The 11,464-nt window shown below is 43.2% G+C and overlaps 1 protein-coding gene across 1 annotated transcript; it reads left to right on the forward strand.

Moving 5' to 3' along the window:
* The first annotated feature begins 992 nt into the window (after positions 1–992).
* Positions 993–1,733, forward strand: LOC135113520 (uncharacterized). The gene has a single exon (XM_064028758.1). It carries the CDS (start codon positions 993–995, stop codon positions 1,731–1,733), a length of 741 nt encoding a protein of 246 aa, XP_063884828.1.
* The last annotated feature ends 9,731 nt before the right edge of the window (positions 1,734–11,464 follow it).

Below are 11,464 nucleotides of genomic sequence, written 5' to 3' on the forward strand. Positions count from 1 at the left end.
TGGAGACGATATATATATATATATATATATATATATATATATATATATATATATATATATATATATATATATATATATATATATATAGAGTTGAATGACCACCCGATAACATTAGTCTGATCACGTAATGACAATGTTAAGTTACATAGAGAATGAAAGGGATGTATTCGTGGGCGAGAGGTACTGCCCGCCAGGTAGGGGACACTACTTGCATCAACTTATTCGCTATGACAATCTTATAACTTTGATGATAATTGATTAAGACACAAGCATGCGTGTCCTCAGCTCAGAATGATCCCTCTCCTGATCTTACTGCTTCCTCGCTAATGCACGTAAGGGTCATGGCTCGTGTTCTACCCTTGGCTGTGTAAGCGCGGGACTGAACTTGCTCTCCTCGGCACAGTGACACAAGAATGTGGCAGTGGAAGTCATTATAACTGACCCAAAACTACACGTCAGTTACGTTGTGCGAATGGGCATTGTTGGCGAGGTTTTCCGTGGCTCTAAATGGCTGTCAGACCGTGGTGGCGTGAAATGTTAGTGCGATATTAGTGCACAGGTGCTGATGTATAGATAGAGAGTCAGATAATAGAGGAAAGTGACTGATAGAAAATATTATTTAGAGTGTTCATAATTACAATGTTAATTTGGCAGCGATTTCGTATCCTTAATTAGAAAGTGCATCACTGCCGCCATTAAAAAGTAATCTTAATGGAACATCTTGCTTCATTCTTGTATCTGATTAGCTAAAGACCTTATCACATTCTAGAATCGAGGCTTTTGATTAGTGCACCTGGTAGGTGGCGCATCTTCAGCTCCAGGCTGCTGAGCTCTCCAAAAAGGGAGCGCAAAAGTATACTTAATACCACATGGCCGGACCCTTTGACCAACAGGTTCTCGGTGAGACTGCAATGCCTAGATTTTCTACTGAAGATTTTGGCGCACCACTCCATAATACGAGATTTAACAGCAACAAGAGGAAACGACAAGCCATGGATGCCTTAGAGACCCTCGGTGAGAAGGAGAACGCCAAGAAGAAAGCAACCAAGAAAAACAAGAGGAGGCTGGAGAACCTCGAAGACTGCACCAGCTACGAAAAGACGGTCACTGAAGGCTGTGCAGAGCTGAAACATAGCGCCAAAAGAAGCAAGGGAAGAGATGAGAACCACACAAACAAAGCTGATCGTGAGCAAGAGGTTTCGAAACACGATAAGAATAAGGTGGATGGCGTTGAAGGATTTACGGAACACAAAAATCAGAAGGACTGCATTGACATAAAAGACAAGAAAACGATGAGCATGGAGTATTTTTATCCGGTTATGGGTCGTACAAAGAAGAGGGAGAGGCAGGACAAGGACGGCGACGAGAAGCAGGAGAAGAAGAGGAAGAGGCAGGATATAGAGGAAACGGGAAACCAGGACAAGAAGAGAAAGAGGGTGGTCAAGGAGGACAACAAGAGACAGGGCAAGAAGAGGAAGAGGCAGATCAAGGAAGACGACGAGAAACGGGACATGAAGAAGAAGAGGCAGGACACGGAGGAAACGGAAAACCAGGACAAGAAGAGGAAGAGGCAGGACACGGAGGACGACGAGAAGCAAGACAAGAAGAGGAAGAGGCAGGTCAACGAGAAGCAAGACGAAGAGGAAGAGGCAGATCAAGGAGGACGACGAGAAGCAGGAGAAGAAGAGGAAGAGGCAGGACGCGGAGCACGACGAGAAGCAGGCAAAGAGTAATGGGGAGGCAGGAGAGAACGAAAGAAAGGAGGCATGATGGAGTGCTGTAAATGGGTTAAGGACTGCATCAAGAATTAGAAGAGGAGAAAGTGGGACTGCGAGCATGTGCTGAGGCTGAAGGTAGAGACCCGAGATAGTCAGTAAGGAGAGGATCATGAGCAAGTGGTGCCGTGTTAATATTGGGAAAGGAAACCTGGTGGACGCGACCGTGCGCGGCCACTTGTATCTTGTCTTGCTTAACAGCGGTTCCTTAGCCAGCCTCATGAGGCTGACACTGGCCCAGAGGCTGGGCCTCGTCACGGGCAGCGAGGAGACGGTGAAGAAAGACTTGTATACCTGGGATGGCTTGCTGGAGCTGGACGTGATCTAGCTGGCCGAGGTGGTGGTGGTGCTGCAGGGCTGTGTGGCGGTCAACACGCGTATGATGGTGATTGTACGGGGGAATGAGAAAAACCGCTGCAATCGCCGAATAACTATGTCCATGAGCCGCCTGCAGGAAGGCGAGGTGCGGCAGGAGTTCCAACAAGACAAGAGAGGCACCCTGTTCCTGCGTCACCCAGAGCGTCTGCGGCGGAGATAATATTATAAAAGAGGCAAAACATTCATGTTTGCCGCACAAGCAAAACGCATCGAGGAGCCGCTGACGGTGATAGTGAACACTGGCACCAAGTTAACATTCTGTATCACTAAGACCGGTCTGGACAAAATGCTGCGCAGGACAGGCAAATCGACCGTGCCACCGAAACGGGACCTACTGGAGTTTGGCTGCGGCACAGACACTCTGCGGAAGATGGACACCAAATGGGTGGACCACTGGTTTGATTTCGCGTTTGGACGAGAGCTGCTCTGTCAATTACAAGCAGCGATAGATTATAATGATTTGTCCATGACCCTGAACCTCAACGGAAAACGATATCGCCTCGACATCCTCCCTCACGTCCTCCCTGATTGAGGGCGCCGTGCTGCCGCATCCCCTCAGCCTCTCCCCTGATTTTTTTTTTTGTTGTTATCTATCAGGGAGATAAGCAGAGGCAAGAATTAACTGAATAAAAATCCTACTCAAAGCAGCTCCCAAAACGAAAATAGGAGCAGTGAAGTGGAGTAGAAAAAAAGCCTGAATGAAGGATATTAATTTGTGTTCTGGATTAAGGATATTAGACTAAGAAAATTAAGATTAAGGGTAATAGATTAAAGAAATTAATATTAAGGATAGTAGATTAGGAAAGAGTCTAGATCAAGGACAATAGATTAAGAAATTAGTCTGGATTAAGTACAGAAAATTAAGAAGACGATGTATAATTAAGGACAATAAATAAGGAAAATAGTTTGGGTTAAGGATAGTAAATTATGGAAATAGAGTGGATTGAGAATAGTGAATTAAGGCCACTGTTGGATGAATGTCATTAGGTTAAGAACAGACTTTGGAGTAATTTTTTTTTTTATGTAGGAGGGACACTGGCCAAGGGCAACAAAAATCCGAAAAAAAAAGCCCACTGAAATGCCAGTCCCATAAAAAGGGTCCAAAGCGGTAGTCAAAAACTGAAGGATAAGTGTCTTGAAACCTCCCTCTCGAAGGAATTCAAGTCATAGGAATATGGAAATACAGAAGGAGGCAAGAAGTTCCAGAGTTTACCAGGGAAAGGGATGAATGATTGAGAATACTGGTTAATTTTTGCGTTAGAGAGGTGGACAGAATAGGGGTGAGAGAAAGAAGAAAGTCTTGTGCAGCGAGGCCGTGGGAGGAGGGGAGGCATGCAGTTAGCAAGATCAGAAGAGCAGTTAGCATGAAAATAGCGGTAGAAGACAGCTAGATATGCAACATTGCGGCGGTAAGAGAGAGGCTGAAGACAGTCAATTAGAGGAGAGGAGTTGATGAGATGAAAAGCTTTTGATTCCACCCTGTCTAGAAGAGCAGTATGAGTGGAACTCCCCCCCCAAGACATGTGAAGCATACTCCATACATGGACGGATAAGGCCCTTGTACAGAGTTAGCAGCCGGGGGGTGAGAAAAACTGAGGGAGACGTCTCCGAACACCTGACTTCATAGAAGCTGTTTTAGCTAGAGATGAGATGTGAAGTTTCCAGTTCAGATTATAAGTAAAGGACAGACCGAGGATGTTCAGTGTATAAGAGGGGTACAGTTGAGTGTCATTGAAGAAGAGGGGATAGTTGTCTGGAAGGTTGTGTCGAGTTGATAGATGGAGGAATTAAGTTTTTGACAGGACAGAACCCTGAAGAACACCATTGTTAATAGATTTAGGAGAAGAACAATGACCGTCTACCATAGCAGCAATAGAACGGTCAGAAAGGAAACTTGAGATGAAGTTACAGAGAGAAGGATAGAAGCCGTAGGAGGGTAGTTTGGAAATCAAAGCTTTGTGCCAGACTCTATCAAAAGCTTTTGATATGTCCAAGGCAATAGCAAAAGTTTCACCAAAATCTGAGGGTTTAGGCCAGCGAGGGCATGGAAAACATCATTGCGAAGAATTTTAATAGATAGCATGAAGTAGTCAAAGGGTGGAGGAGAGGGAGGAACAAGCCCAGAATCGTCCAAGGTAGCGTTTTTAGCAAAGGTTTGAGCGAAGATTTCAGCTTTAGAAATAGATATGATAGCAGTGGTGCCATCTGGTTGAAATAAAGGAGGGAAAGAAGAAGAAGCAAAGTTATTAGAGATATTTTTGGCTTGATGCCAGATGTCACGAGGGGAGTTAGATCTTGAAAGGTTTTGACACTTTCTGTTAATGAAGGAGTTTTTGGCTAGTTGGAGAACAGACTTGGCATGGTTCTGGGCAGAAATATAAAGTGCATGAGATTCTGGTGATGGAAGGCTTAAGTACCTTTTGTGGGCCACCTCTCTATCATGTATAGCACGAGAACAAGCTGTGTTAAACCAAGGTTTGGAAGGTTTAAGTCGAGAAAAAGAATGAGGAATGTACGCCTCCATGCCAGACATTATCACCTCTGTTATGCGCTCAGCACACAAAGACGGGTCTCTGACATGGAAGCAGTAGTCATTCCAAGGAAGATCAGCAAAATACCTCCTCAGGTCTCCCCAACTAGCAGAGGCAAAACGCCAGAGGCACCTTCGCTTAGGGGGATCCCGAGGAGGGATTGGAGCGATAGGACAAGATGCAGAGATGAGATTGTGATCGGAGGAGCCCAACGGAGAAGAAATGGTGACAGCATAAGCAGAAGGATTAGAGGTCAGGAAAAGGTCAAGAATGTTGGGCGTATCTCCAAGTCTAGGTCGTGGAGGATAGCAAAGTTGAAGGCTAGTTCACCAGGATGGTCAGTGAAGGGAGAGGAAAGCCAAAGCTGGTGGTGAGCATTGAAGTCTCCAAGAATGGAGATCTCTGCAAAAGGGGAGAGAGTCAGAATGTGCTCCACTTTGGAAGTTAAGTAGTCAAAGAATTTCTTATTGTCAGAGGAGTTAGGTGAGAGGTATACAGCACAGATAAATTCAGTTTGAGAGTGGCTCTGTAGTCGTAGCCAGATGGTGAAAAACTCAGAAGATTCAAGAGCGTGAGCACGAGAGCAGGTTAAGTCATTGCGCACATAAACGCAGCATCCAGCTTTGGATCGAAAATGAGGATAGAGAAAGTAGGAGGGAACAGAAAAGGGGCTACTGTCAGTTGCCTCAGACACCTGATTTTCAGTGAGGAAAAGAAGATGTGGTTTAGAAGAGGAGAGGTGGTGTTCTACAGATTGAAAATTAGATCTTAGACCGCGAATGTTCCAGAAGTTAATGAAGAAAAACTTGAGGGGGGGGGTGTCAAGACACTTAGGGTCGTCGACAGAAAGGCAGTCCGACCTGGGGACATTTATGGTCCCCTCCCGAGATGGGGACTCCGTGGGTGGTGTAGGAGTCGCCATAATAATTTTGAAATTTTTGAGTGAAGGGTGTGTGTGTTATTAGGTGCTTGTAGTTTTGTGTGGAGGAAGAGAGTTGTCTTTAGAGGGCAGTCTGTGACTGCCCCCTTGTGTTGTGAGACACAAAGGGAAACGTTTAGTGAGGTCACAGCTGGATTTAATGATAAGTTCACAGCACCCCCTGAACAGTGCTTTAGACCTCACTGGTTGTAATTATCGTTTCGGCAGGTGTCTACTGCCTCCTCCTCATGTTATGTACAAAACAGTCCTCAGGTACATACATCTGACTGAAAAGTTCATAAGGGAACTAAATGCTGTGCTTGTATATAGATATATTTCTTATATTGTGATTTGTTGTGTGAGTTTGAGACTGGTCCATATTGATATTGTCGTGACCTATTGATTGGTGTGTTCAGAGACTTACAAAGAAATATAGATATCAAAGATTTGTATATATATATATATATATATATATATATATATATATATATATATATATATATATATATATATATATATATATATATATATATATATATATATATATATATATATGAATAGATAGATAGATAGATAAATAGATATATATAGATATTCTGCACTTCCCTTTTTCGGTGGGAAAATTCAGAAATAGGGTGAAAGTTTTATGTATGTTAAAATATATATTAGAAATGACAGTAGTTTAAGGAAATTAGGATTAAATGGAAAATTTATACTTATCCTTATTTTTGGTTCTTCGACGAGCCTCAATTTCACCTTTGTTGTGTTCCGTGTTCCGTGGGCCAACGATGCTGGCTTACTTTAATTTATCATTGGGGAAAGTAGCGCTTTGTCGTAACCTAAGATTGCACCATATGACTTTCTTCAATGCCGTAGTTCTGTTTTCTCTTTTGTGCCCCGTGTTTCGTAACTTGAGTAAAATCCCTGGTTGACTTGCATTCATCAGTGGGAGAAGTAGTGCTTTTTTTTTTTCTCGTAGTCTGAGATGGCGCTATATGACTTTGTTCAGTGTCATAACTTTGCCCCATGTTCTGTCTCGTATTCTGTGCCTTGAGTAAAATTCCTGGCTTACTTGAAGTTTCTAAGATGACGCAATTCACTTTACCCATTGATAACTTATAAGTCTGTTCTGATTTTTTTTTCTTTTTTTTTTACGTATTTCGTTCCTTAAGTCATATTTCCTGGCTCACTAAAGTTTCTCTGTAGGCGAAGAGCGCCGTGTGACCTCGCTCTCGTGGCGCCATAATTCAGTTTCAATTTCCTACACGCAACTCCCGTGCCGGAATAAGGAAGAAGGAAAATGGAATTGAAAAATTAATCCGTAAGTGGAGACCTCGATTAAAATGGATTACTTCATCAGCGAAAGATTACGTGAAATTGGAATGGAAATTAATAATAAGCTGTCGAGGAAAGACAAAATGAGAATTATATGAATTAAAAATAAGCAGTATTGATCAACACCAAATAAAGTAAACGAAATTGCGAAATGTTGCATGAGTTTATGATTTTCTGGACAGACCACAGACCAAGGCTTGAGATAAGTAATGCATAAATATGTAACACTAGAAAACGAGAATAAATAACTGTGATAGTATTAAAAAATTAAAACGAAGAAAACTGAACTAAACTTTTCGCTACATATAAGTATTCTCTCTCAAAAATATATTAGTAAACAATAGAAAATAAAAAAAGAATCTCAAAATGCTCGGCGATTTTTCACTCGCACCGACCGAAAAAAAAAAAAAAATCAATAAACATAAATGAAGTAAGAAATAAAAATAAAATAAGTATAAATAAATAAACAAATAAATAAATAAATAGGTAGGTGAATTAACATAACCAATAACCGTAAGATAACAAAAAGATAAACACGAATACCACATCAAAACACCACCGTCAACTTCTCCAGTATGTTTCCAGGCAGACAAATGTTTCCAAAGAGACAAATTAACTTCCTCCACCAGTCACAGGTCTCCATCTGGTCCTCGAGGCACTTCTCCTTCCCTCCCCTCTCCTTCCCTCCATGCTTCCCTTCCTCCCTCCCTCCCTTAAGAGCGGCACGGAAGTCTGCACCTCCCAAGTTCTTAATAATGAAACTTCCGTGAATGGCGACTCGCGAAATTGGACGAAACACTGGCTTCCGAAAGTCGCGACAGGAATGCAAGTGATTACCTGGGACTGAATGGGCCAAGCGGAAGCCAGGTGAGTCTGGGTGACGGCAGGTGAAAAGGGACGAAGGTTGGTGGCGTTGGTAGCGGTGGTGATGGTGGTAGTGGTGGTGGTGGAGTGGATTAGGCAGAGAGGAACTGAGGAACTTGTAGACAGAATAGGTGATGGTGGTGATGATGATGGTGCTTGCAGTTGTTGTTGATTCTTGTTGATGTTGGAGAGTTCGAAAGGAGAGGGGAGGTGGAGGAGGAGGAGAAAGAGGAGGGAAGCGGTAAAAAAAAACGGGGTGGTAGACAGAATGTGAAGGAATAGGATGAAATAATTGAAAAAAAAAAAACAGGGAAAGGCGGTAAGGCATTTTCATTATTTAGAATGATATAAATAGCAGTAGTCATTGTAATACTAACAGTAGTGCGAGTATTGTTAGCCTTCCAGAAACACACCACACTACGCACACCACTATAAACACTGCTGCATTAAATTTCCTGTTGGGGCATGTTGTCGGTAGTTACTCTTCAGGGTGTGTCGAGGAAGCGGAGAGTCACGAGAAGGGAGAAGATCCGACGTGGCCAGGAAAAGAAGGTCTATTGCTACTCTCACGGAGGACGCATGTCTAAGGACTCTCGTTGAGACTTCATTCAACTTGACCTTATGAGAAAAAAAGAAAAAAAAAAAAACATGAAGAGAAAAGAGTAGTATTTTTATCCGAAAGTTTTGGAAGGTATAATCGTGATGTTACTCGTCTTTCTCTATGCCTATCAATTCAAGGGTGATAGGAAAGACTACAGGAGTGTTACTTTCTTTGGAAAAGGAAATTAAAATATCAAAGCTATATTAAGACAATGCCACATAAGACTTATTGATTGTTACATATATAATGACACAAAGGAAACCAAAGGAACACAAAAGAAGAACAAGATGACAGACCAATTGGTGCATGTGAGAATGTTTGTTATCAACTATCATAAAGTAAAGAAAATCTTGAAGGATTCAGCAGTGGTAATAAAGACATACTATCTGGCAGAGAATAAAATTGAATAAAAACTGTGAGTAAAGTTCGAAATTGAGAGAGGAGGAAGAAAAAGAAGAGGTGAAAGAGGAGTAGAAGACTCACGAAAAATCTATGTGTACCTAAGATGTACCAAAGAATCGACACTGTCCAATCTAAAGTAAGGGGTGTAGGACGCCAGCGACAGGGGTACAGTATGTGGTGAGGCCCTGTATTATGTAGCGTGGCTTACGTCCTCGTGGTATTATCATTAACACATGCACGGACATCACCAGCCTGGGAACCCTTGCCGTGTGTGAATAAGTGACGCGTGACATTTTGACGTGGCCGCCTCGACTGACACGAAAAGATTGTTCCCTTGAAAATTTACGACAACTGGCACACGTTTTTCTTTGTCACCAGAAACTCCCTTTGTGTGTGTGTGTGTGTGTGTGCTCTCAGCATATACACACGCGCACACACATCACATGTGATCGTGTCTGGGTGTGTGTGTGTGTGTGTGTGTGTGTTAGAGATATGTGTGTACGTCAGTGTGTTTATATGGAATACACACACAATCACACTCATTTGAAAATACACGCACTCTCCTACTAGGTGTTGACAGAGGAATAATACAATACATGCATCTGAGTTTCTTCACGTACAGAACTTACATTTATACTTGTTCTGTTTTTATATATTAATAAGCTGTATTGAGGGGACCGAGAGAGAGAGAGAGAGAGAGAGAGAGAGAGAGAGAGAGAGAGAGAGAGAGAGAGAGAGAGAGAGAGAGAGAAAGAGAACTTAATAAATGACGGAGTAAGTAGCGATTTGAGACGGGAGGTAATTTTACAGAAAAAAAGAAAACGGACAAACTTGAGGGTAAAATATGGAGGGGGAGGAGGAGGAGGAGGAAGAGGAGGAGTCTTGCTAGTGTGTGATTAACCTGCCACAAGGAATATGAGGTAGAGGATGAGGTGAAAAAGAAAAGAGGCGATGGTTCTATAATTTTAGATAAAAACTTAATTTTCATACACGAGAGAGAATTATGTAACTGTTATTGCTCTCTCTCTCTCTCTCTCTCTCTCTCTCTCTCTCTCTCTCTCTCTCTCTCTCTCTCTCTCTCTCTCTCTCTCGACAACATTATTCTACTAAGACTCCTTTCTCTCACTCTTAGAAATAACACTGAATATGAACCAATGTCTTTCTTTCCCTCCTTTTCTTCCTCTCCCTTTTCCTTATCTTGTCTTTCTCTCCCTACGCCTCAACTTACAGACCTCCTCCTCCCATACCCTCTCACCACAGGCCTTTCTCTTCCTTCCTTCCCTCCACAATCCTCTCCCTTTACTACAGGCGCAAGGAAGGAAGGGGAGAGAGGGTATAGGAGCAGAAATGAAACGTAAAGGAGGACGGTGGCGTTTCTCCCTCCTCGTCTATTACAATGATTTACTTCCCGTATTTTCCTTAAGTGGTAAGGAAACGAGGCTAATGTAACGCCCTGGAGATGCGTGTCGGCTTATCCCAGGGCTTAGCCAGGGACGTAGCAGGCTTGTGTAGCGCTAGGTTTGGTTAGGGTTAGGTTAGGTTAGTCGTGGTACAGGACTGACTATTCCTGTGGTGGTCTGTTAGTCTGTTAGTTGGTCTTATTACTGTGTCTTGTCCCTCAACGCCATTCAGCTTTGGTTAGGTTAAGTTTGGTTAGGTTAGGTTAGGTAAGGGTAGTTGTGATGGAGGACTGACTATATTCCTTGCTTGGTATGAGAGTGGGAAGGAAGCAGTGGTCATTTAGTCTGTTAGTTGGTCATGTTACCGTGTCTCGTCCCTCGCCGCCTCACAGGGTAGGTTAGGTTAATTTAGATGTGGAAGACTGACTCTGTTCCTTGCATTGTATGAGGATGGGGAGGAAGAAGTGCTCAGTTAGTCTGTTAGTTGGTCATGTTTTCCTGTCTCATCTTACACCGCCATTCAGGTTAAGTTAGTTTAGGTTTGGCAAGGGTTAGGTTAAGTTGGGTTAGGTGTGGTGGACGGACTCACTCTATTCCTTGCTTGGCATCACGGTGGGAAGGATGAAGTGTTCAGTTAAACAGTTAGTTCATCACGTCACCGGGTCTTGTCCCTCGCCGCCACTCATCTCGGGCCGGTGATGTCCTGTGTCGCGGGATAAACAGCGTCGAGTGGGGGTGTAAACAGTGGAACGAAACTGTAAACACGATTGGCGACACTTGAAAGGGACAGTTGTAAACAGTGCCTTTATCTGCGTCCATTTACGAGATCGTTACTCAAGCTTTTCAGTGCGGCTTGGCGGTGCACGAGGAGGGAGGGGAAGAAAGGGATAAAGGGAGGAAGGGAGGAAGGGAGGGACTTTAGGGTCTAAGAGTTTCCATACTCCTCGAGCCGCTGAGAGAATCTTGACTCATTGTTTACGTTACAGTGACCTGGTTCTCGTTGCGCCACCAGAGTACAGTCAAGGAGGCGGTCAGGTCGTTTATGCAGCGCTGCCCTGTCTTGCCTTAATGTAATCGTCGCCAGATGTGCAGTGAAAAAGCAGGTCAGGTCACGCCAGAACCATCGCCACGCCTCCTGTCTGCTTTAATTTCTTTTTTTAGGTCTTAATCCGCAAGGTCACTGACACACACACACACACACACACACACACACACACACACACACACACACACACACACACATACAGACACACACACAC

Source organism: Scylla paramamosain, chromosome 26 (genome assembly GCF_035594125.1).
Source record: "Scylla paramamosain isolate STU-SP2022 chromosome 26, ASM3559412v1, whole genome shotgun sequence".
NCBI classification, from domain to species: Eukaryota; Metazoa; Arthropoda; class Malacostraca; order Decapoda; family Portunidae; genus Scylla; species Scylla paramamosain.